Source organism: Desarmillaria tabescens (assembly GCF_030435595.1).
Source record: "Desarmillaria tabescens strain CCBAS 213 chromosome Unknown EV420scaffold_68, whole genome shotgun sequence".
Taxonomy (NCBI): Eukaryota; Fungi; Basidiomycota; class Agaricomycetes; order Agaricales; family Physalacriaceae; genus Desarmillaria; species Desarmillaria tabescens.
The window spans coordinates 59810-86214 of NW_026848367.1; the positions used below are offsets into that span (position 1 = coordinate 59810).

The 26405-nt window shown below is 49.4% G+C and overlaps 4 protein-coding genes, 4 non-coding genes and 1 pseudogene across 9 annotated transcripts; 4 read left to right on the forward strand and 5 right to left on the reverse strand.

The window, feature by feature from the left end:
- Positions 1-9351: 9351 nt before the first annotated feature.
- On the reverse strand, positions 9352-9705 carry EV420DRAFT_1219265 (uncharacterized protein; the record flags this gene model as incomplete). Its single annotated transcript, XM_060466438.1, has 1 exon — positions 9352-9705. A coding segment is annotated over one exon (354 nt), but the record flags the coding sequence as incomplete, so codon positions are not given.
- A 1976-nt stretch (positions 9706-11681) lies between these two features.
- Positions 11682-11778, forward strand: EV420DRAFT_t263. Its single transcript has one exon. It is a non-coding gene; the product is annotated as a tRNA-Gly (tRNA).
- Positions 11779-13123: 1345 nt separating this feature from the next.
- EV420DRAFT_1579745 (uncharacterized protein) lies at positions 13124-14448 on the forward strand. Its single transcript, XM_060474598.1, has one exon. It carries the CDS (start codon positions 13329-13331, stop codon positions 14280-14282), a length of 954 nt encoding a protein of 317 aa, XP_060324058.1. The 5' UTR covers positions 13124-13328; the 3' UTR covers positions 14283-14448.
- Positions 14449-14558: 110 nt separating this feature from the next.
- EV420DRAFT_t267 lies at positions 14559-14653 on the reverse strand. The gene has a single exon. It is a non-coding gene; the product is annotated as a tRNA-Gly (tRNA).
- A 2565-nt stretch (positions 14654-17218) lies between these two features.
- Positions 17219-17315, reverse strand: EV420DRAFT_t266. The gene has a single exon. It is a non-coding gene; the product is annotated as a tRNA-Gly (tRNA).
- Positions 17316-18767: 1452 nt separating this feature from the next.
- On the reverse strand, positions 18768-18863 carry EV420DRAFT_t265. Its single transcript has one exon. It is a non-coding gene; the product is annotated as a tRNA-Gly (tRNA).
- Positions 18864-19396: 533 nt separating this feature from the next.
- Positions 19397-20621, forward strand: EV420DRAFT_1278611 (uncharacterized protein; the record flags this gene model as incomplete). Its single annotated transcript, XM_060468096.1, has 3 exons — positions 19397-19858; positions 19916-20050; positions 20103-20621. The coding sequence occupies 3 exons, from the start codon at positions 19397-19399 to the stop codon at positions 20619-20621; spliced, it is 1116 nt and encodes a 371-aa protein (XP_060324059.1).
- A 429-nt stretch (positions 20622-21050) lies between these two features.
- EV420DRAFT_1579763 (uncharacterized protein) lies at positions 21051-22514 on the forward strand. The gene is made up of 3 exons (XM_060474599.1): positions 21051-21386; positions 21480-21699; positions 21752-22514. The coding sequence occupies exons 2-3, from the start codon at positions 21509-21511 to the stop codon at positions 22149-22151; spliced, it is 591 nt and encodes a 196-aa protein (XP_060324060.1). The 5' UTR covers positions 21051-21386; positions 21480-21508; the 3' UTR covers positions 22152-22514.
- Positions 21055-21154, reverse strand: EV420DRAFT_t264 (annotated as a pseudogene). Its single transcript has one exon. The product of its transcript is annotated as a tRNA-OTHER (tRNA).
- Positions 22515-26405: the final 3891 nt, after the last annotated feature.

A 26405-nucleotide genomic window follows, 5' to 3' on the forward strand; every position in this document is an offset into this window, starting at 1 on the left:
ATCCCTTCCGAAGACCATCTTATAGGGGGAGAAACCTGTTGCTGAATGCTTGCAGTTGTTATGGGTGAAGGCAGCCAGTGGTAGCCACTCGCTCCAATTGTCTTGTCGGTAGTTCACAAACATTTTGAGGTATTTCTCAATCTCTTGGTTAACTCTCTCGGTTTGACCATCCGTCTGGGGATGGTATGTGGTAGAAGGGTTCCCTTCGACCTGGATAAGAGCGTAGAATTCTCGCATGAATTTGGATACGAAAATGGCTCCCCTATCTGAAATAACTTTCTCCGGCATCACTCCGTATGGCACGTAAACATGATCCCGAAGGATTTTGGCGAACCCAAGAGACATGAGCTCCTCGGTGCATGCGATTGGAATGATTGTTTTAGAAAACCGATTGACTACGACCAGGATAGAGTCAAACCCCTTCAAGTTAGGGAGTTTGGTGATCATGTCGACAGAGATATGTGTCCACGGTTTCACCGGTACTTCATTCGGGTGTAGGGGCACCTTCCTTGGTCAGTGATCTGCTTTGGTTCGTTGACAGACCTCACACCCTTTGACGTAAGCTTCCACTTCCCTTCGCATCCGAGGCCACCAGTAGTCTCGGAGTATGAGCTCTTTGGTCTTCTCTATGCCCAGATGTCCTGCTGTTACGTGGTTGTGTCATAAAGCAATGATCTCTCCTCGTAATTTTCGATTCATGGGCACATAAATGCGACTGTCATACCGGAGTAGTCCTTGATCTTGAGAGACTCCCTTTTCGTGGTTGAGGGAATCGGAGATACTGCGATCCCATTTACAGGGATCATGAGTAGCTAGCTTGATTTTCTCGTGCAACTCCTCTTGTGTGGGCATCGTCAAGGCCCAGAAATGTTCAGCCTTTAGAACAACTACGTCCTGGTTATCCTCCCTTCCTTGGTCATGGTCCACCCACCGTGATAGTAAATCCGCCTTTCGGTTCTGTGCCCCCGGCTTGTGGTGCAATGTGAATTGATGCTCTGCCAACTCAGTCACCCACCACGCCTGTCATCAATTGAGTTTTTGAGGTTTACGGAAATACTGGAGATTGGAGTGATCCGTCCAAATCTCAAAGTCTTCCTGAGTGCCCATAAGGTATTGATGCCACTCTTCAAGGGCGATCATGATAGCGAGAAGTTCCTTATCATATATCTCGTAGTTATGTTCTGTCATTGATAGGGCCTTCGAAAGGAAGGCGACTGGATGCCACTTGTCGTCCTGGAGCTGGGAGAGGACGGCCCCTACTGCCCCTTCGCTGGAGTCGGCCTTGACCCTAAATCTCCCCTCGTCCAACAGTATGGCCAAAACTACGTCTTCCCGGAATAACTCTTTTAACTTTTTGAACGCCTTTTGTTGGGCCTCTCCCCATTTCCACTCAACCTTCCCAGTGAGTGACATCAGTGGTTTAACATGCTTGCTGTAATCACGTATGAACCGGCGGTAGAAGTTACAGAAGCCGAGGAAGGACTGTAGTTCCTGTTTCTTGAGAGGAACCAGCCATTCCAGTAGGCCCGCTATTTTCATGGGGTCCATGCGGAGCTTCCCCTCACTGATGATTACCCCCAAGTACTTGGTCTCCTCCACCTCGAACTCGCACTTTTCGGCTTTGAGGAAGAGTTTGTTATCCCAGAGTATTTTCAATACCTTGCGTACGATGCGTCGATGATCCTCCTTGGTTTGGGAGGCAATGAGTATATCGTCTAAGTAGACCGATACTTCCCCGGCCGCTATGAGATCCTTGAAAATGTCATTCATCATCCATTGGAAGGTGGCCAGCGAATTGGTGAGACCAAAGAACATTACCAAGGGTTTATAGAGGCCGCGATTAGTTCGAAAGGCAGCCTTCCATTCATCCCCTTGTTTTATCCTGACGTTGTTATAGCCCCATCGTACATCCAGTTTGGTAAAGTATTTGGCTTTCTTTAGTCAATCCATTAACTCCCCAATCAACGGCAGTGGATACCGGTTCTTGATGGTCATTTCATTGAGCTTGCAGTAGTCCTGAACCAGGCACAGCTTCCCGTCTTTCTTTTTTATGAAAAAGAAGGGGGACACCATGGGCGACTTTGAGGGTTGAATATGACCGGTGGATAAATTCTCGTCAAGGAACTTATCCAACTCCTCTTGCTTGTTAGGATTGAGAGGGTAGACCTTACAGTCGAGATTGGCATTAGCATTAGGGATTAGTTCGATGGCATGGTCCCAAGGCTTCTGTGGGGGCAGCTCATCAAAGTTTTCTTTGTCAAAGACATCTTTGAACTCCCGGTACTCCTCTGGCATGATATCTTTGAAAGACTTGGCTGTTTTCTTAGTGTTGGCTTGGGTGGCTAATTCGTTGGCTTTAGTCCCCATAGCCCACACATGAAAGGCTTTCTCGAAATCTATTACCAGAATGGTATCTCCTTCCTCATACTCGTCCCAATGAGAGGTAGGGTCAGTGTCCGGTAAGGAGAAGGGGATTTTGCGGCAAGCGCAACGGGCAAGAGTGATGGCACCGGTGTCCTAGTCAATAAGCGGGTTGTGCCTTTGTAGCCAATCATGTCCCAGGAATAGGGGCATGGTACCCAGGTCTACTATGGCCAACTCTATTCTTTCCACATGGTCCCCTATTTGTAGGTGTACCTCAGCATACTCAGTGATGTCTCCTCCCTTATTTCTCGTGCCGTCGGCATTATAGACCGGAACAGGGTGGGCTGCTCTTTTGAGGCTGATGCCATGTTCCTGGATCCAGGCTCGGTCGATGGAACTCCCCATGGCTCCGCTGTCCACTAACGCTTTAAGGGCAAACACCTCTCGGGTGTCGAGGGTTTCAAGCTGGAGGTTAATCGATACATTTCGTCCTTTCCTTCCACGTATATACATGGGGGGTTTCTTTAGGTCTTCCATCCACTCCCACCTGTCTCTGGCCTCGCTTGCCAATTCTGGTTGCTCTTTAAGAGAGTCCCACAACTCGACCGTCACTTCCCCCTGTCGGCGTGGGTGTACCCACCATTTCAGGGTGGCAAACGCAGCCGATTCGCTCTTGGCAAGTCGCAATGCTCGGCGGGTCCAATGCGTCCCAAACGGCTCATAGTACATGTCCAAAATAGCCCTCTTTGCTTCAGGCGCCAGCTCGGGTTCAGGGGTCACAGGAGACTTCCCTTTAGGCATGGTGATCGGAATGTTGGACCGTAAGTGCGCTTCTTCATCTTCGACTTCTTCCAATGAAACACGAGGTTTCTTGCCTCGAGGTGGCATTTGGTCACCAGGCCGAGAAGGACCCCTCAGCAGCACTTGGTCACCTTCCATCGAGTTGGAGGAGGAGGGCTCGCTGCCCTTTGTTCAGCCCTGGCCAAGGGTGCTTGTGCTCGGCATTGTAACCTCCTCATTTAATCCATACTTATCCTCATTCCTAATGCTGGCGGTACTCTCAGTAACCCTAGGCAGTCGCACACATATTGGCTCCCCAAGGGGGTCAGCACCATTTGCAGGTGAGGCCACTACTAAGTGTAGGTGGTCCCTTTGGTTCCTGGCCTCAACTGCTTTTCTGCCACTGACTGGAGGAACAACCGAAGTGGGAGGCCCACCAGTCTGGGTCGTCGGCCGATTCTCCCTGCCGAGGTGACGACCACCATGTCTGGCATCCATCTTGTCTTGACCTGAGGCGCTTGCTGGGTTCTCCAGAACTTTCCCCATTTGGTCAAGCAGGGGTGTCAGAGGTGGACCAGCCCCTAGGGGTTCATTGCTGAACGCAGACTGCGTAGAGCGGCGGAAATCCCCTCCTACGCCATAGGCGATTTGCGATTCTTCTTCCTTAATTTCTTCAATTGGTAACGTGGCGAAAAAGTTGGTATATTGATCATATGGAGTACCTACATATGTAGTATAAGTCTGACTAGTATTACATGAGCGTGCACCAGGTGAGATTAAGTCCTTTGCCGATGCCGTCGAATCGCTTATTTTGACGCCGGCTCATCTTTTGACGACTTCTCCTCCTTGACCTCCTTGACCTTTGTGTCCTTTCCAAGCTCCTCCTTTTCGGCTTCAGTGAGTAGCTGGCACAGTCATTGAGTAGGGATCTTCTTGCATGGTGGGAGTTTAACAGGGAGCCACTTCAATTTGTCCGTAGGACATTTGTGGTCCCAGTTCCACCCGGTATTTCCGCATTTGAAGCACCGCTTATTGCTTCGCAGCTTGTCAATCTCCATTGGTTGGCCTGCTCCACCATAAGTGGTGCCGGTGGCATCCTTCTTATCACCACTCGAACCCTGGCCACTGTTCTTCTGTGATGATTGATTGCCTCGACCCGAACCTCCTTGGTTCGAGGAGGACTTATTGCCCAGTCCTTGGGTGACACTGTATCGATAGTTGGCATCGATCCTTTCGACGTGCCACTTCCATTCCACATAGGTTGTGGGGCATTCATTATCCCCATGCATAACCATATTGTGGACCGAGGGCCGAATGGCCACTTCGATTGCTTCAAACATCTGTTTCTCGTCTCTGAACTCCTCGCACTTGTGGGCTAGCCTTTCGAACTTCACAAAAAACTCTATGGCTGATTTGAAGTCCGATTGGCAGATCTTCTTCCACTCCTGCTTCCATATGGCTAACTCAGCTACCTCACGGAACTGGACGGTCAGATCATGGGAGAATTCCTCCCATGTCGGGAACCTCCAGTGCCCATGTGGGTCCCTGTAACGATAATACTGGTCACCCCACCACTCCTGGGCCTTCCCTCGTAGGTACCCCTGGGCGAACGTAATCCGATAGGGGTTCTGCCCCTGGTCGTTCATCATGTAGTACATGGGGAATACCTGGAAGTACATCTCACAGTGGTGAAGAAAACGGTTTATGTCCGATGATACCCTGGTAAAGTACTCGGGTTGTGTGATTAATTTCGGTTTTACATCATTCCAGGGGTTGTTTACCATGCCTGGGGCCAATTGCCATGGAGGAATAGGATGTGGTGGGGATGGCGGCACCAGGGGAATAGGTGGGTTCGGTGGTCGAGGTAGCAACTGGAGTCTCGGGTTCTCGCCTGGGGGGGGATATCCCCCAGGGTAACCACTGCACAGTGGCCCTACAGGGGGAGGCAGTCCCATGGGTGGCCTCTTTGGCACTGTCGATTCCTTTCCCTTGTCAAGTTTAGAGGGTCCCACCCCTTCGTCTTCTTCAAAGCCTTGATCTGTGCCTCCTCCTGTGGCACCGTATATACTGAGGGGATGGGGCATCGGTGCTGGTCGTTTATATGCAGCGCATCCGTCTTTCGGGTATTTGGGGTGACAGATGTTCCAGATGATGGCTGCCCGATGCCATGCGTCTACTTCCAAGATATTTTTCATCAAATACGTGTCACCTGATAGTCGGGCATCCAAGTAATCCTCTCCCACCTCAGAGAGAAGCCACTGTGGGTCATACACCATATCTTCTGCGATGATTTCGTACATGTTGTCCCAGGAAAGCAAGTCCAGGAGGGGGGGTACCACTGTGATCCGCTCAGTGAGTATCCTCTTCACGTCCCTCATCACTTCCTTCATGATCTCGCTGAGGGGCGGCCTGCTTGGCATTCCAGTGGGTGACTTCGTTGGCACTCCACTGCCTGCTGGCACGGAGGGTTCACGGTTCGTTTCCAACCTGCTGTCTTCGCTGCCTAACCTGCCGTGCTCACTCCCGGTTATACTCGGCGAGATCTGAGCAGTCCTCATCAAGTGTCTTGAAGTGGAAGTCCTCAAGGGCCTCATCGAGGTGCTTGAGATCAGTTCCGGCCCTTCGGGACCCCTCCTGAAGTCGGAGCCGGGCTGTGCGGTATCGGGCAGAGGCCTCTGCATCGGTTGGATCGGGTTCAAGGGGGAGTCTAAAGCTGAGGTCACGGACGGCGCAACGTTCTGTGTTCTGAGTGTGTGCGCTCGCCATTCTTCCTCACTCCACAAGGGCCATTCCTTCTGGGGTGAGCCAGGCAGCTCTAAGGTTGAAGTTGAACTGATATTCGGTGGTATATTGATCAGTCCACGGTCTTTGATTGATGGGCTGGGGGACCGCGAAGGCTTGCAGTGTGACTGACGGGGTAAAAGAGGGGACGTCAGGGAATTTGTCGGTGGAGGGACCTCCTCCAAACCAATCAAGGACCTGCTGTCCCTCCTCCATGTCACCCGAGTATTCGGTGGCATAATCATTGGGGGTGATAGTGTTGCGTGTGTGTACGGTAACGGCGTCTCAGTATAAATTGGGGTGAGCATCTGGGGAGTACGCTTCAATGGTGTCCCAGATTCACTCTTCGGTTTCGGCAGGGAGGGCAATGGTCCTCTGGACGGGGGTGTCCTCGGGCCCTGGGGTTTGAGCGGAAACTCCGGCCACAGGAGCTTCTTCCCCTGTGAAGACCCAACTTGTTGCGGGGTGCCATGCCACAGGGATCCCTGACTGCTCTCTTCCGCTGCCCGGTGCAATTCTTCCACCATAGGGGTCGGTTCCAGTTGGACAGGCGGTAGTCGTGGCGGAGGCCCCAAGGCCAAGTGTTCCGTCGTCCTCCTCAAAGTCATCTCTGTGGTGGTACTTTCTTGGGGTGGGGTTGACGTCAACCCACCTGACTCTGGGATCGGTTGCATCTTCCTCCGATGGATAGAGGTCACGGAGGAGGTCTTCGAGCCTGACTCTTTCAAGGTCTGTGAGCTCGTCCCCTTCGTACTCGGTGTCATTATCGCTTTCTTGGCCTTTGTCCACAGACCCTCCTTCTTCTCGTCCAATGGGAGAGAGGTCAATGATTCCTGGGGGCGAAACATGGACGTCTCCGAGTATGTCGATGCCTCGTATGTCTGTGATGTCAACGGAGGCTGCTCTTGGGGTTGGGGAAGACTCCCCGGAACCTGAGGATTCTCCTCTGGGTGTGATGGGTCGTCCATCGTGAGTCGTTGGTTGCACTGGAATGTGTGGATAAGGAATGGTTGGGTAGGGAATTGGGAGATGTGGAATATAGTGAAAGGGGAGTCTCGCCCTTCGGGCGTGGGTACAGCACCTATAGACTGCTCTGATGGCGAGTACTAGGAGTGCTCCTGCAAGTAGTCCAAAAGCCACCGCTATAGTTGGTAGCAGTTCAGCAAGTGGCATACGAGCGATCGAACAACAAGAATGGTAAGTGCAATGAGTATAGCGATAATCAAGCTAAGGTTGGTTTCATAGTTGGAACCAGTCATTAGCAGGTTATTGTTTCAAGCGGGTTCAGCGGTGCTTGTCAATGTAAGCAGTATGACTGTCAACAGTGAAATGAGCTGAAGGAGGGAAGTGAAGGGGTGCGTGTTTAGATTCGAAGGTATCCAATGTAGAACACTATGAGCAAGGCCGCAAAGAGCGGGGCCGAGATATAGGTTCTAAGGATAAGAATGACGGTTGCAACTACCATGATTGCCAAGATCAACAGGTCTCGCAATACGAGAGGCAGGACCCAAATGGTCACTGCGGCGTTTATTATGGTAGGGTAAATGTTGGGCAACACTTCGTGTAATTGAAACGGTGAGCAACGTAGGTCGAGCTTTGGCTAAATGTCAACAACCAACTAATATCGACTTAGATCGAACTAGGATCACCACTCGCACTTCGGTGGATGATGCTCTAGCAAGTCAAAGGCGACATAGAAAGTCGATCGAGGACTTAGGTAGTCATGGAGTGAGGAGCTTTGAGTTGGGTAGATTAAACCTTAGCCGAAGCTGGGGTTCAGACCAGCTAAGGCTCTACTTAAATACACTTTGATACACTAATAATAGTACTGTGGGAAGTGGTCCGTAGTGATCGCATATGAATAATCAGGCTGAGTAAAACGGAGAAAAAGAAAAGAAACAAATAAACCATAACAATTCTAAACAGGACTTAGTCATGGCACTGTACCTGATGGGCATGCATGACAAGGAGGCCAAACCCTATACCCAATGCCTTAGGCTCTAACTTACAAGCATGCTCATGGGAGCTAGATAAAACTTTGAAGATTGCAGTGACACTGAGAACAGTTAGCACACTCACTAACTGTGACATGTTGTACCTGAAAATCCAGGGAAATCCTTAAGCGAGATGACAGCTATCACCGGCACAAACTTGGGCAATGGGCTTCGGCCGAAGTCCACAAGCCCGCATCCCATTGTTCTGAGTCCCATTGTTAGAAGACTCACTTGTTGCCATGTCTATGAGAAGCCTCTGTGAATCCAAGAAAGAAGTCTTGAATGACATATGCTAGGACTGATAGTTCCGGGTGCCTAGACCTGCTGGTCACTAGAGAACAAGCCCACAGGTGTCAGGAGAGCACCTCTTGGCACACGTTTAGCGAGCTCACTATAGAAATGAGACTAAAACTGGGAAGTCTGACTCAGATGCTCAGTAAGGCGGCAGTGGCAACATGCTACGCATGTAGGAGTCTGGGTACTGCATGACATTTGTAATTCTAATTCCCCTGTAGTATAAGTAGGCTGGTTACAGTAGGTAGAAGCCAAGTTTTGAGCCCCTGAGTTCCCGTGCATGCGTTGAAGGTGGTACTGTAACAAAGGATCAGTTTGTGACTTCGAGCTGTGCATAGAATTAGTGAGCTCACTCAGAGAAATACGAGATACCCTTTTGATAAGACTTTTGAGAACTTAGTCAGAGTGAATATGAATCAGTGACACTGTTTCTGTGCTGTTAAGTGTGATAAGTCTGTTCAGAGAATGTGTTGAAGTGGAAATCTGAGTTCTGTTCTGTTCTGTTCTGTTTCAGTCTGTTCCGTGTCAGTTCTGTTCAAAGTTCCGTTTCTGAATCTGTTTCCGAGCGCTTCTGAAGTGTTCTTGAGTCGAGATAACCTGCTGGAGTTAGTTGGAGAACCCCTACATACAGTTGTGTAGCAAGCGGGCTAAGTCAGTGCTTGCCTGTGGTGTTCTTTTAGCGAGCTCACTAAAGTTTCAGCATGTATTGCCTCTGTTTCTGTCGGGATCAGTGTCCCTTGTGTATTATAACTCAAATCTGCCTTGAAGGTTGCATCGCGCCAGTGAACGACCTTCCTGTAAAAAGTTCCTAGACTTAGGAATTCATTAGAGAAAGCTTAGCTTCGCTAAGAGCACTGAGGATAAGGGAAACTCTTCAAGATATTGAAGTATAGTCGGATCACATTAGAAATAATTGCTCCCCCTAGAACTTACGAGGGTGATTGTAGTTTGTGTAGTTGTGTGAGTGTGTGTGTGGGTTTTTGAGGTTCGCCTTTTAGCCTGCTCACTATTCCACAGGTGCCCACAGCCAGCCTCTTCACTGTCCGTAGAGTTCCATCTGCTCCATACTCAGTTCAATTTTCTGGTACAGTTGATTATGCTTGCATAGGTATCATAACAAGTTCCATACTTTTTTCTTTCAAATATAAAACATCGTCTTTAAGCAGGACCTTACGGACTGATGTTGTCCCACGAAAATCACACTCAGCATGTCCTTTATATCAGATGGTGTCCTTGGCAACACGCTTATGGTGGAAACCAAATTAACATCATGAGCACATGTATTTCTGTAAAACACTCGAGATTGAGCCAGATCAGCAGAGCCATAAAGTTGAGAAACATGCATGGTACATCTGTATACAGAACAGACCATCTCTTCCACCCATGTTATATCCTTGAAGTATGCAGGCAAAGCACCTCGGAACAGCTGATTTCTGATTGCATATTTGGGTAGATGCCCATCTTTCAACATGTTCTCACAATACATACATATATTGAACAACTCATCAATGCAACCAGACGGTTCCAGCATACAATTGCACAACACAGGATGGTTGACACCTTCAGGTCGACACTCAGTACCATCAACAGCTAACAAATCCAAATGTAACTTCTCCCTGAAAGTTTCATCCACCTCAGCAAATGGATAGCGCATAGCCTTTAAAGATTCACCTTTATGGAGGTCCCTAGAGCACACTGCACATGGAAAGGTGTTGGGCCAACACGTCTTCTCTCTAAACATGTGAACACAACTGTCCTTGATGTCCTGGGGCACTGGCAAGGGCCAGTTATCTTTTATATGGCAAAAGTGAGCTGCTAAAGATTCAGCATCAACATTGCATGACTCAGCAGTTATGTTTTGACGATGTTCATGACGGCTGCAAGTATGCATCAGAGGAAGCAAGATGCAACACAGCTGAACACCATATTCCATCTCCAGAAGATTGAACAGAGCAGTTTGCAATCAAAGATCGACAGAGGCTACATAATGATTAAGCATATCAGCTATAACATATCCAGGCAAAGTGATACCATCATCCCACCTTCTCTGAAGGCTGTCCACCAGGAAATCTATGTAATCGTCTCTTGAAATCTTCTGTCACCATAGACGCCGGGTGAAATGAAGCAAGTTATTGACAGATTTTAATGTGTCATTGGTTATCTGTGGCAATCGAATACCCTTTTTCTTCACAAGTGACAAGAAATTTAACTCAAGATCAGAGAAGAGGGGATTAGGTTCAGAAACTCCTGGTGCATACTGCTGCAGATCTGGATGCCATCAAACAATACCAGAGAATACACTGTCTCCAAATCGTATCCGAAAGATCTCAAACATGAGAAATCAATGCTGGCTGCTTCTGGCGGGGGTGGCAGACATGGTAGAATGAAGGTCAAGCAAGGCAGAATCAGACATGACAGACAGTTCCGAGGCATATGCCATAAAGGAGGCGATCACTGCCTTAATCACTGAACTGCATTTCCAATCTGCCTGTGCTACAGCAACAACACCAACCATCTCTTCAACAGTACAGCAATCTAAAGAGTCTGACAAATGATGTTCCTTGGTGTATATCCATGATGGATTGGTCTGCTCTCTGGCAAGTATTCTCTTGTCATACATCCAAGGATAAAATGTAGAGGCTTCCACCTCACACCTAGGCAGCTGAATACATTGATCCAAAGCAAGACTTTCCACAATGAACACATCACAACGTTCATTGTACCTGACTGTGAACGTCCGGCCATGAACAGGCACACACTCACTGAACACTAGATATAACCATCGGCAAACACTGCCAGCCGTTGCAAAATGAACATGCTGATTTAAATTTTCAGGTTCATACAAAGATTGTATGCTATGATTATATCCAGAATACATGCTATCACAAGGAGATTTGTTAAATACAAATGAAACCATAATAAAACAACAATAAGGTCAACATGGAGCGATAGCACTGAGGTGGTTTCTAATAGACCACAGAGTGGAGCTGTAGAACAGACAGAAGATGATGCAGAGCATATAAAAGCAACAACGAAAGCAATAAGTGTGTGCAACGTGCAAAATCATTCAACAAGAATGATGATGATGGGAAGAGAAAAAGCAAACAATTGCCAGCAGCACACCCTTTTAAGCATGACATTGATGGTTTTCCAAGTATGTCGAGATATACGTGAACCAATAGGGAGTTATCGGAATGAGAGGAGGTCTCAGCCACAACGGCAGCCAAATGGCAATCGAGCCGTTGCATGCCGTGTGCTTGCCAATCACTAAAAATTACTTAAGCTGACCCTGAGTATAGCCTCTGTCCAGACAGTTTGGCGCTACTCACAACCAGTTAGCCCCTGCTATAACCCTCTGTCATTTCCTCATTCTTTGGAAAGAATCAGGGATGCAGCAAGGATGGTGTCCAAAGGTCCTTCATGGGAGAATGAAAAAAGGACAAGCTCACGGAATGATGCATGGTATAGGCATCAATGGGGTAGTGGTAACCTGGGTCATTGCCATATTTGACTAAACTGTACGCATCTCTTCAACCTGCCGGGGGTTTGATTCCCCCTTGATGCACTACGTTGCGGATATTGTTTGTCTTGCAGTTTTTTTAACTCTGACTCCGAGTCCCAATTCATCAATTGACAATTGGACCCTGGAATCACTCCAAAAAAATTAGAAGAAAAATCCATTTCAGTCACCAGTGCCACTTCCGATTCCTGTGCTTTAATGATATGTCGGGCTTCGGACCGGGGGCGTTATCTCCAAGTGAACATTGAGCAAAGCATTGGTTTATTTTTCTAGCTATACAGCAAGTGGTGGTGTGTAACGAGGGTGGGATACCGAATAACCTGAGAGAGTCAATAATATTGGATAACCTCTCCTGACATGCACGTCCAACTCGCCGCAGTCATAGCGTGAGCATTGGAAGAAGCGCCATGCTCGTGGCTTCTAGGTCGCGGTCGCGGTTATTGTCGTTCTTGACTCCGATTGAGTGCCAGTGTTGCATAAGTGTATGCACCAAGATTAGATGGAGATCGTGGAAGGAAGATGCCCTTAGGACGCGTAAGATGAGAATGCGTAGACACACCCCATGGGGCAGCCACAAAGACGATCCCCCTAGATACGGGTGCGGTAAAAAGCGCGGGCTCGGAGTCTGTGTCGAGGCTGTTGGACTTGCACCAAAGTCGGGCTTTCGCTCTTGAAAGGAGCTTGATGCTTTACTTGGTGTAGCTGACCTGCACTTACTGACGTGTCGATGTCCAGTGGCCAAGATTGGTGCCATGGAAGGAAAATGCCCATCACGGGGAGCGTTCGCTGGCTTGCTCGTTGGGAGCTTGGGTTGGATGAGAATGGGGGATAGGCAGCGCATGGGGGCTTGAGTAGAATCGAAGGGTGTATCGGGCAAGATCGGGTGTCGGCAGGAGCTTACGCGTACGTCGGACCTGGGCATGGGGTTTTCCAATGAGAAACGTTCTGCGGAGGGACACCGCAGCGAGGGTCGGGAGGACTTGGACAATGTCAGATTCAGAACAGCAGGCAAGGGAGATTGAGTGTGGCGCACGTCTGCCTCTCAGATTCCACAGCCTGAGATCTCGAGCCCTTCTAGGCTTTTCCATTTCCATGAACTGCTGCTGTCTCGGATCTATACCCTAACTCTTGAACGAGCCCGGTCCCACACCACGTAAGGATCGACATCGAGAAAAGGTTCCGCGGAAGCAAATCCAGCCTGGGGAACTATGAGCTGTCAAAGAGCAGAAAGTATTGTCCTGAACGTGGCGTAGCAATGATGTGAAATCCGAACTAGACACTGCATTGAGGACGCAAAGTATCAATAGACAAGCCAGCGTACATATAGAGACCGGAAAATGGAAGCGAGATCTCGGAATTGCGGTCGAATTGGCCAACAATAGGACAATCACCTGACGTAGCAATTGCTGCTTGAAAATTACTCGGTATGTAAATTGGTGGGTGACCTACAAGGACAAACAACATGATTATCGCCATGTATGGTAAAAAATTGGATTGGCTGTTGGACGCGATTGGTGTGAGCAGACGGGGTATATAATGCCCAGGGGGAGGAGGGTACACTCCCAGAAATTTCCCCCGCCTCCCGCTAGTACACGATGATTGGCAAACGCAACGCCTCCAACGCTGAAAACATCCCCGTCCGCCGTGCCTCGTCTACAGGCAAACACGTAGCAGCGGCCAAGTCCCTACCAGCCCCCCTCCACAAGCGAAAACGCGCTGTGGCCAAACCGGGGCAAGTAGTCTTCGATGTTAAAACCTACCGCGCATCCAAAGAGGCCCTCATCACCGTCCAGCTCGCGTCTAGGCTCGGGAAGCCGGCGCAAGTCGCTCTTCCTGAAGCGCCCACCCTCTTTGCGCGGGACAAGCTCGTCTCGGATTATGGCGTGCGCCTGTTCTACACGCTCTCCCTCCTCGCACCGAGCACCCCACCCAAAGACACTCCTATCCCCCCAACCTACCCCGTCTCCCTGCCTGCCAACGCGCCCGCAGAAGGCCCCTCCTACTTTCTCGGTGTCTTCGCTCCCAACTCCACTAAAGTGACCCTCCACCCCGCGCACCACGAAGTCCTCGCTGTGCACTGCCCACGCTTGCCTGGTACCATCCAGTCCTCCCCCGCAGGTCCCGAGATCCCCGTTCACCCTCTCTGCCTGCCAGACCCCCAGTCCTACGCGCTCCTCAGCCAGTACCTCTACACTCACCGACAAGACCTCCTCCTCGCGTCCCTCCTCCCACCCAGCTCACTCCCTTCCAACCCTTTCCCCACCACCGCACACCTATCTGACTCTCCGAAACTCTCCGGGTCCGAGGTCCACGCCCAGCTCCTCGCGCTCGCAGAGTCCCTCGCGAAAGATTATACGCAGCATAAGCTCCTTGGCGGGTTGTCGACTGTCCATGGCTTGTGGAAGAATATCGTCGCTTTGGGTGTTGATGATGAGGGCTTGTGGGAAGTGATCCATGTTGCGTGGGGTGTCTATTTGACAGCGGCGGGATGGACGGATGGCCGGCTTCATCTTAGGAAGGGCGAGTTGATCCCCGGTTATAATCAGTGATTTCTATGCCTCCATGCTCTCGATGATTTTTTTTCCTTTGTCGTTTTGTAGTTTTCCATTCGCTCTCCACACGCCATCCATCGCATATGTTGTACAACCACTCGCATTTACTTATTACTACTTATGATATATGGATAGAAGAATATGACAACACTTGTACTACATCCCTCTCGTGTGATTTCCAGTGAGCTTGACGAGTCACGATTAGTAAAAGTTTGAAGTATTTTATCATTCAAAAGTTGAAAAAACCGCAACCAAAAAAGCCCTTCCGATTTATGCATCAAGGGGGAATCGAACCCCCGGCGGGTCGACAGGAGCTACTTACACGATAAAGATGGCAACGACCCAGGTTACCACTACCCCATTGATGCCCATAACGTGGAACTTCCCACTCCCCTGTCCTTTCTCTTTCCCCACGAAGGACCTTTCGGACGCCAGGTTCACAGTCTTCATTGCATCATGACCAACCAAAATGATTCTTCCGCCTCGCGCGATGGCTCACATGCGCACTGGCATCTTTACCGGTACCCCCCATCCCCGAACCTGGTCCTAAAAATGGACTTGAAGCAACTCGAGACCTCCCCCAACCCTCTACCAAGAGGGTGTGAGTACGACAAGGAGCAAGGAATATTAATTTGAACGTGCGTACACTCCGGATCCTTGGACCGCAGTCCTGGGTCCTGACGCAAAAACGATTCTGATTCCGCCACGACGCGCGTTGTCTATTGATACTTTGCCTCCTCAATGGAGTGTTTGACTGCGATTTCACATCCTACGCCACATCCAGGACAATACATTCAGCTCACATGCATAGTTCTCCAAGTTGGGATTTACTTCCGCGGAACCTTTTGCACGACGTCGATCCCTTACGTGGTGGGGACCCGGCTCGAGTCTCCGAAGGACATCATCTGTTCGAGACAATACAGCAGCTCATGGAAATGGAAAAGCCTAGAAAGACGAGATCCTTGAGATCTAGGTGCGCTACACTCAATCTCCCTTGCTTGCTCTTCTAACAATGGCATTGTCCAGTTCCTCCCCTTCCTTCATTGCGGTGTCCTTCCCCACGGCTTCCTCCTCGTTAGCCCGCGCCCACGCCCAGCTCCGACGTACGCGCCAAGCAGGCAGACCTCACCAACCGGATTCCGAATCCCGATCTCACCCGACGCAGTCGTCGATTCTACTCAACCACAGTGCACTGGCAAGCCCCCATTCTCATCCAACCAAAACCCCCCAACAAGCAGCTCTCCGTGCTAGACATTTCCCTTCCGCGGCATCAATCATCGACACTAGATAGCTCCACCCACAAGCAAAGTATCAAAGAACGAGGACCTTGGTGCCAACGCGACATAGACTCGGATTAGGGGATCGTCTTTGTGGCTGCCCCGTGGGGTACACCTACGGCACGAGCTCCCGAGTCTCGAGCGAGTGCGCCTCGGGATGTCAATCCTGCCCTTCTGATTTGGGTGTCCGTCCCGGCCTGTGAACAATCCCGACAACAAGCGCGACTTAGACGGCCCTTCTTCCTTGCCTGGGAGTTGGACAGCGACGAGTTGAACGGACAAGTCAGGAGAGACTATCCCTTACCAGTTCTGGTCGTCGATATCGCACCGTTGCTCGGTATTTCATCCTCTTCGCATGGCTATATTGTTGGAAAAATAAAACCTGCTTTGTTCCTTCGGACATAACGCCCCGAGGCCCGATATTCAAAGCGAAACTGAGTTAAGAGCTTAGGAATCAAGTTAACACTGAACACTCCAAAATTCAAAAAAAAAATTGAAAGACGACCATCCTCTTCGGCAGTGCATCAAAGGGGAATCGAACCCCCGGTGGGTCGATAGGAACAGAATGGCAACGACCCCACATTTCACAGAATCAGAATGGATTCAGAATACGGAATCACCATGTCAGAATCTTAATCCAGGTTGACGATATCATGTCCTGGACCTATCAACTTCTCACGAGTACTGGCTAATGTGTGATGGCACGCTCCGCCGGCCGCCGCGAGCTACCATACCTATCGCTCTATCCTCGACCAGTACTGCTATTCAGTTGCTCGAGTAAGATGCACCTCGTTTTGTTCGCTGACGAGTAGAACGCAGCGTCAGTAAAAATTACTAACCTTGTCCTCCCTCCCTGTGATTTGTCTTCACGGAACCTAAGTTCTCATGCAGTTCAAATCTCCCATGCTCCCTTTCATGCAAGCTCATGATCAATCTCGACGTCAATACCATTATTATTCCATCATACCACAACTGCATAGCTGCATCAGTATAGTGATAATGGCTATGTATGACTCGAACAGGATACACTAGGGAAAGTTTCGGGACGGAAAGAGTTATGTAAACAGGAATACTCAACGGATGATCTGTCCGAGTTGAATGCCGCGGTGTGTGGAGATTACAACCCTGGGTATAGCTGGAACTGTTTCGTTACTTGCCATACCAATAAAAGCAAACAAAAGGGTTAAAATGAAAAAAGACAAGGGTGCGTACTGTATATATGCGCTATGTTTACCTCTGACATCGGTTTGCACAGTGGTATCCTCGCCAAGATCGTGACTGCCTCCTGTCGTCTCCATGATTTCCTTGCCTGGTTGGTCCCGGTATTCTCCTCACCAAGGTTCGTAACATGCTTCACCTTACCCACAATTGTCTCCATGAATCCCCTCCGACTGGCTATGGCATTATCATAGTCCGCTTCGTATTTGTCAGTTTGTAGGCCCTGACAATGAGACGAACACGTCAAGCTTTGGATGGCCACGCCGGAACGCTACAGAAATTATCGACCTCTTGCGAACACACTTGTCACTGAAATGGATTTTTCTTCCAATTTTTTGGAGTGATTCCAGAGTCCAAACTTTCGGTCCCTGGTCCCAATTGAAGAACCTGGAATCAGAATTTTTTAAAAATTGAGACAATAATAGCGCCCTAGCATAGTGCATCAAGGGGGAATCGAACCCCCGGCGGGTCGACACAGTACATATGTAATCGATTGAGATGGCAACGACCCAGGTTACCACTACCCCATTGATGCTCATACCCTATGTTCTCCCGTGAGTCTGTCCCTTCTCCTTCCCTTCCGTCAAGTCCACCATTCTTGCTGCATCATAGCCAACCAAAAATGATTCTTCCGCCTCTCGCCCTATTCACCTAGCACTGACATGGACACCTTGGCTCCCCATATCCTCGTCCAACAACTGGATAACACGATACCGGACTCAAGACATCCACCGACCATGCCTTTTCGCAGTGTCGGTCCCTCCAAGAGGGTATGAGTACGACAAGCAGCAGGAAATTTAACTTGAAGGGTGCGTACACTGTCTATCCTCCTTTGCGCGGTTCTAACTTCCGCCATGTCCTACCTCGTTGCGGTTTGCTTCCACAGAATCAATGTTCAATCTTGGACAATTCCACTTGCTCGTGGTACACTTCCGCTTGTCTACTTTGCGTCCTCGATGCAATGTTTATTTAATTCGGATTTTATATCGACAATCGCTGCACCACTACCAGGACAATACAATGCAGTCACCTCCTGACAGCAAGCTGGGATTTGCTTCCATTGAACACTTTTCGCTTCGTCGATCCTTACGTGGTGAGGGACCCGGCTCGAGTCTCCGAAGGACATCGTCTGTTCGAGACAATACAGCAGCTCATGGAAATGGAAAAGCCTAGAAAGACGAGATCTCTCAGGCTGTGGAATCTGAGAGGCAGAGGTGCGCCACACTCTATCTCCCTCTGCTGCTCTTCTAACATTGGCATTGTCCAGTTCCTTCCCTTCCCTCACTGTGGTGTCCCTCCTCACAGCCTCTCTCCTCGTTAGCCTCGGCTCAAAACCCCGCGCCCAGCTCCGACGTACTCGCAGACGTCACCATCTGATCTCACCCGACGCAGTCGTCGATTCTACTCAACCACAGCGCACTGGCAAGTCCCCACGCACCGCCTATTCTCATCTAACCAAAGCCCCCAACAAGCAGCTCTCCGCCGTGCTAGACATTTCCCTTCCGCGGCAGCCACTAGATATTATTTAACAGCTCCACTCAAGCAAAGTATCAAAAGAACGAGGGCCTTGGTGCGAGTTAACGTTCAACAGCCGCGACATACCACGCTCGTATCTAGGGGAACAGCTTTGTGACCGCCCCGTGGGGTGTTATGATACTCCGACACAAGCTCTCGACTCGGAATCCCAACAAACAAGCGCTCCTCTTTTCCTTCCATCTACTACCCCAGTCCTGGCCCGGGAGTCGGATACATCGCGCGGTGGGTTAGGCGTGCATGTCGGGAGAGACTATCCCTTGTCGACATCACACTCAGATTATTCGGTATCCCACCCTCTTTACACACATAGCTAGTAAAATAAACCTGCCTTGTTCCCTCGAACATAACGCTCCGAGGTCCGACATTCAAAGCGGAACTGAGCTTCAACAATGAGTCGAACACTGAATACTCCAAAATTTAAAAAATTGAAAGGCGCATGCTTCTGGCACAGTGCATCAAGGGGGAATCGAACCCCCGGCGGGTCGATAGGAATTGCGTACAATGCAAGAGATGGCAACGACCCAGGTTACCACTACCCCATAATCTGTATTCTCACGCTTTGTCCGTCTCTTTTCTCCACCAACTAGCTTTGACGCGAAATGATTCTTCCACCTTCACATCGCTTTTACTTGATAGAAGAATATAACTGCAATCACTTCCAGTGAGCTTGGTAAAAAGTACGTATACTTTATCATTCGGCCAAAAAAAACTGTTAGCTGCTCAGGAAATGTACATCATGGGGAATCAAACCCTCGGCGGGTCGACGTACCGCCAGTCTATAGATGTCCGTCTGCAGGATCTTTAAGTTTGACTTAAGTACTACTGGATGCTGGGAAATGTGAAACCCACCGTCCTCTGCTCTAGTCACCTTCCATGACCAACCAGATTTGACGCCGCACCGACCCTACACCTCACTAGTTGGCAGTTAACTCCTCGGCATGCAGCGGCATGGCAGTTAACTGGGCATGGAAACCCAGCGTATGGATCGGTAAACTAAAACATGAAATCGGTGTCTTAGACTAGCTTATATGACACGGTCTCTTTCCATTTCATATGGAACCTCTGCAATATTCAAGTCCCATGGCGACTCCAGAGCAGCGATCCGTACGCCTTCATGTTCATCTTCGCAACCCCGATAATGCCCCAGCTTCTAAATTTTGGTTGCCTTGTCTCGAAATCCCCATTGACAGACTGACCGAGTTATCATCAAAACCGTACAGATGGTTGTGCTATGCCGGCTACTGCATCATGGGTGTTGAAGGCAGCCTGTCTTTTTCTCCTACAGACTTGGGTCGAGTAGGGTTTGACTACGATGCCCCTTTCGAATCTACCCTTACTTGTGGCCTCTACTTCCATCCCGGCGGTCCAATATTTCCCATCGACCCCGACTTTGAAGAGGGATCTGTCACCACTCTTTCTGAAGACCAGTCGTCTACTTTCAGGACATCAATTATCGAGCGCGATGGAACTTGCATTGTCACTAACAACCCACCTCCTTATTGTGAGGCTGTGCATCTAATTAGGCAGAGCAAGGGAAGTGAGGTATGTCTCTCACCTTGGAATGTATTTCTTTTTCCCTTTATTAATCCAAGTGCTTAGTACATTGAAAGGTTCACACAGCGACGAGGCGATGGGCCCGGGGATATCATCACTGACATCGACGATCCGCGAAACGGCTTGCTGGTTAACCGGATGTTACATGTTGCGTTTGGCCATAGTGTTGCCATACTTCTGGTATGGACTAGTTCACATTAAGCCCCGTAACTTATAGCTCACTACAAAACAGACTCCTAACTTCATCATGAAAACAACAGACGTAGTTCCGGGGGCCGCGCCAGATGAACCTCGGTGGACCGTACAAGATTTCGCTGAACCTACAACTAGAACGGCTAATCTCCGTGCCTGGATTTCAGCTGGTCAAGCTGTCCGTACACCTCCTCGCGGTACCCAATGGCCACCTCACTGTCTGTTCGCTGCAGTATATGCTTCAGCGCTCATCACGACATGGCCTATGAAGGAATTTTTGACGCAGGTCAGATCGATGTGGATGGACACTTTCTATCCCAAGAGTAGTGGCAGGGATCAGGAAAAGGCTGAGCGGCGCAAAAGGAAGGCTGAGAGGGAGAGAGAGAACAGACACGATCGTATGCTGGGAGATGAGGTTGATGTGTTCGATGTCCTTCTCATGTTGCGGGAGATAGGTGCCTACCGTGACAACATGGCTGGTGATTCCGTCCCCCAGCCATCCTCTGCTGATGAAAGTGTGCAGGAGAAGGTCCTTCCTTGGCTTCAAGGCATCCATTAAGTAGTGAGGAGATACTATAGTGCTCTCAGTTTGAAGATGTGACTTGTTGTTAATCAAGAAGCTAGATGTTCAACTTGAGAGTGCTATACCGACGAGAATATGGTACAGGAACCCTAATTACGTCTATACTAGTAGCGAATAATTCGGTGACGCGGCCAGAAAGGCTGATATGGTTGCGTTCAACGGAACACCTGCTGATCTTACATTAGAATATCGATTATTAGCAGCTCTCATATCATGGGATACATACCGGTATGTAACGGTGCGTTCCGTTACACCCTAAACCAAACACTTCGACATCGCATTTACTTGGATAGAAGAATCGCATTCCTCTCTCGTGTAATTCCAATTGTCCAGTGAGCTTGACGAAAGTTGGTAAAAGCTTTTAGAGTACTTTATAAAAAGTAACGTCTAAAAATGTTCTTCACTCTCATGCATCAATGGGAATCGAACCCCTGGCGGGTCAGTAGGACCTACGTATACTACCTAGTGCAAGATGGCAATGACCCAAGTTGCCACTACTCCATTGATGCCTATACTACCCTTCTTCTCCCTCCTCTGTCCTTTCTTCCTTTCCCCAACGTCGTCATGTTCACCGTCCTCACTGCATCATGACCGACCAAAACGATTCTTCCGCCTAGCGCGCGTCCTTTACCGGTAAACCCTCTTGGGTACATCCACCAAACCTGGTCTTGAAGCAACTCATCGACATCCCCCAACCCTCTGTGAGTACGACAACTTGGAGCAAGGAATATTAATTTGAATGTGCGTACACTCCAGATCCAGTCCTGACACAAAAACGATTCTGATTCCACCATGACGCATGTTGTCTCTTGATACTTTGCCTCCTCAATGCAGTGTTTGACTGCGATTTCACATCCTACGCCATGTCCAGGACAATACATTCAGCTCACATGCATAGTTCTCCAAGTTGGAATTTACTTCCGCGGAACCTTTTCTCGATGTCCATCCCTTACGTGGTGAGCTCAAGACATCGCGTATTCGAGAGTCAGGGTAAAAGACCGCAACAACACAGCAGGTCATGGAAAGGCCTAGAGGGACAAGAGTCGGCGTCGTGGTGCGCCACACTCTATCTCCCTTGCTGCTCTTCTAACAATGGCATTGTCCAGTTCCTCCCCTTCCCTCGTTGCGGTGTCCCTCCCTACAACCTCCCTTCTCTGGCTCACAACCCCATGCCCAGCTCCGACGTACGCGCCAAGCAAGCAGACCGCGTCATCCGATCCCGCCCGACGAACCGTTGATTTTTATCCACCAACCACAACTCAAGCCCCCGTTCAAACGTTCACTAGCGCTAGCATTACCTACTCCGCATTGTCATCCGAGGCAAGCTCCCAACAAGTAGCTCATTTCCTCAATCATCGCCACTGGATATCGACATACAGCCCAGCTCCCCTGGCTGGCAACAACCAGAATATCGGGCCTAGGTTCCAAGTGAGGTATCGAGAACGAGGGCGCGATTCTGGTGCGGGACGACGTAGACTCCACGCTTCATACCACGCCCGTATCTAGGAATCTGTCTTTGTGCCTGCCCCGTGGGGTATTCTCATCCGACGAGTTTTCCTTCCTTGGTGCCCATCTGATCTGGGTGCGTACTACTACTACGCATCACCACTCAAGAACGGCAACATAGAAGCCACGAGCCATGGCGCTTCTTCCCATGCCCAGGCCACGGCGGCGGGTTGGTACGGACATGTCAGGAGAGACTATCCCTTGCTGATAGCCAGTGTCGATATCACACCATTGCTTGGTTTCCCACTCTCGTTACACACCAGTCGCTGTATAGAGCTAGTAATTTGTAAAACAAACATGCTTTATTCCCTCGGACAAAATGCGCCGGCCCCCGAGGCCCGACGTTCAAACGTTCATTGTTCAAAGCGAAACTGTGCTTCAATCGGGGGAGTCGGAACAGTGAACACTCAGTACTCCAAGATTAGAAGAAAAATTTGACAGGAAAACACCCTCCGAATGGTAGGTACGTCAAAGGAGAATCGAACCCTCGGTGGAACTTGGACCTCAGAGATGGCAACGATCCAGGTTACCACTACCCAACATATTCGCACGTTTGTCTGTCTCTTTCCTCCACCAACTAGTTTTAACACGAAATGATTCTTCCACCCTCACACCGCTTTTACCCCCAAAGTTACAAGTTTACCACTTGGATATAAGGATATAACCACAATCATTTCCAGTGAGTTTGGTAAAAAAAATTTTATCATTTGGCCAAAAAAAAACTATTAACTACTCAGGTATGTACATCATGGGGAATCGAACCCCCGGCGGCTTGACGTACCACCAGCCTATAGATGTTCGTCTGCAGAACCTAACTGGATGCCAAGAAATACGAAAACACCATCCTCTGCACTCTCCTTCCACGACCCATCAGCGCTCAGCTTTGACGCGAATTCTTCCACCGGTCACACCGCACCAACCCTACACCTGCGCCCGTCATTTTCGACGCTCACTAGTCCTTTAGCTTTGACATCAGCTCATCCTCACCCAACGCATTACCCGGATCGATATCGGACTTGGAGCAAGAAACGTCGGCCAACCATGCCTTTTCGCAGTGTCGGTCCCTCCAAGAGGGTGTGTGCACGACAGCACACCTCAACCCAAGGCCAGGATGGGAGTATCAATGCCTTGAACGTGCTATTCTCCTCTTACCACGCAAAAAGATTCTGATTCTGCGGAATCAATTTTGGGCTCGCTCTTGGTACACTTCCGCTTGTCTAGGACTATTGATACTTTACCTCCTCAGTACAGTATCTGACTGCGACATTGATACGCCGCACTCAGGACAATGCATTTCAGCTCATATGCATAGTTCTCCATGTTGGGATTTACTTCCGCGGAACCTATTCCGCTGCGTCGGGATCCGGCTCGAGTCTCCGAAAGACCTATCCGAGAATAAGGGCCGCGACTCAGAGAAAGTCGAGATCCCTGAGATCTGAGAGGCAGTGTCGAGGCCACACTCAATCTCCCTCCGCTGCTCTTCTGAATCTAACATTGTTCAGCCCTTCCCTTTCTCCTCCTTAGGCCCGTGGACCACAACTCAAATGCCCATGCCGACGTATGCGTAAGCTCCCGCCAAGCAAACAGACCTCACCATTCGATCTCACCCGATGCACTCGTCGATCGTACCCCATTAATGATAGCCCACCCCCCCATTCGCATGCCTACTCCGCGTTCTCATTCGATGCAAGCAAACACCCTCAAGCTAGACTTTTCCCTTCCATGGACCATGGCATCAATCATCGCCACTACACATTGACATGCAGGTGATTCTGCGGAACTCTTCCCACTGACGGAAGCCCCCGATAAGCAAACATCCCCAAATCTATGGCTGGGGATAATATCAAGAACGACGTGACACTCGCGCTCTTATCTACGCGTAGAGGGACAGCGACGCGGTATCCGCCTTGCTTGCTGGCGTAGGATGGCTAGCCTCTCAAGAATGTCCTCCAAGTTCAGCCGCGCACTCCGCTGTAAGATCAGGTGCGTCTATCCTCTACTGTATCCTCATTTCCACAGTTCTAACCTCTGGCTCTATATTCACAAGTGGATTATTTGTTTCCGCGATATCAATCTCGTCCATCCGATCTCAGGCTGTCACGGCGCACTCGATCCCGTTACATCTGAATCTGTATTCACATCTGACGCAAGCAAGCAAATGCTCCTGGACGTTTTACTCAGGGAATCATCTCGGTCACAGTGCAGTCTGATCAAGAACCAGTAGAAGACGTTCACATCAAACCTCGTACACAATCGGCGACTCCGACCCAAGCTTCTGTCGAACAAGCAGAATTTACCATCCAATCTCACCAACGCACTCGTCGATCTTAGAGCTCGCTTCTGTTTAGTGATCCGTGGTCTGCGTCAGGGAAAGTCTTGTTTTGTTTCCACTCCTCTCGGCGCCAGATGCACGGTGCTCATGTCACGCTCCTCTCTCGTTGATTGGAACCCAAGAGGTGGCCAGCATACTAGTACGTGAGTATTTAAGCGCGCACTTACGACGTTATATTCATGGCTTAACATAGATCTTATTTGATGACCACTCCTTCGTATCCTGGTAGTGCATTTTTTCCCTCCTACGCTACCCTCAGAGTCTCACTGCCTTCTATGCTCAACGCCCGCTTTCTCATCCGACACAAGCAGGTGCACAAGAACGAGAACGTTATTCTGCAACGCAGTACTCCTTCCGAGTCCTATGACCCCACTAACCCCACTACAAGCTCCTGAGTCCCAACAATCAAGTGTCCCTGTGATCAAATCGTATTTTGCGGATTCAAGGTGAGGTTTTTAATCATTGTATGCGCACTTGGAAGCCTGAGAGTATTGACTGAAGATGGAGTTGTAAAATTGCCGTCAAGTTCTACCACCGCCCCATTGATACGCCTTTCCGCCTGGCTGGATCATGATGTTTCCATTTTACAGCACCACTACCCAGCAAGCGCCCACGCCCGTCTGGATCTCAAACGCCATGCTTCAGCTTCTTCCTTGAAGCCACGTTCCCCGTTTTGCGAGCCTTGATGTTAGACCTATCGGCGGTGCACATTGCATATGTATCCAGCCAGTGTTGATGAAGACGGTGCGAGACGATGCTATCCTTTCTACCGATGTTGTCCGTCACTAATATCAGGGATAGAAGAATAAATAATACTATGCTTTGTATTGCAATCCTCTCGTGTGAATGCTCTGGAGCCCTGAAGCACTTAAAAGCCCCCAATCCAACAAGTTAGAAAATTGGTTATCGTCCGATGAAAAATGCTCGAACTACGCGATGTATATATAGCTCAGCGCATCAGCAGGGAATCGAACCCCCGGCAGGTCGACAAACCTAACTTGTATCAAATGGCAACGACCCGGGTTACTACTACCGAGGGTGCTTCGCCGACAATTCTGGGCAAGCTCGGTGCATTCATGCTTCAGTTTGGGGATATCTTCAGGCCAATGCAAACGCCGAGGCATTCTTGAATTATTCTTGAACTAAAACATTGTCTGCGAATATTTAGCACCCCGCACCACCGACGCTATCACATGTCGTGCCGATACTAGGTGACATTTTTCACACCATAACTGGATGTATCTCCTTGGGTTGGGATGTCGACTTGGAGGAATGTTGTATTTGTAACTTCGCAGACCTACGTCACGCTGCCTCTTGGATTGAATAGGCTGGACCCATTTCATGGCTATATATCCTTGTCTTTTTGTTGCCTCTATGGTGCCAAAGAAGATTCCCATTCTGACACACAAAATACTCGCATTGGTCCGTGTCTTCCTCGGATCTTTTTGAGGATATATACCCACCCCTTCCCCAATGGGAGGAATCCATGCAGGGACAAAAGACGCTGTGTGGAAGCGACTGCGGGTAACCAATGGTGATCCGTATACCCTCTTCAAAGATGCTGTGGTGGTGGCACAGAAGAATACTTCGGGGCATGCAGTACCAGTTTCATTTCCAACACTTTCTATTGGCTGCGCTTATGGTAATGCTATCGGTCCGTTTTCAGCTTTCCTGTTGTGATATTCATACTTCTCACTAAGATAGAAGGAAATGAGTAATTAATCATCTTGTATTCTTAAGCAGGTCGTCAATACTCAGCAACAACATTGTGACTGTGGCAATGAACATACGCCACCGTACACAACATGTTGACGAAAATGCGGTGCATAGTACAGCTTAAAGAGTGTAGAGCGAGTTCCAGAGAATGAATAACCTGTCGATATTCTGATACCCTCTCAGGGTGATTGACGATCACAATCCGC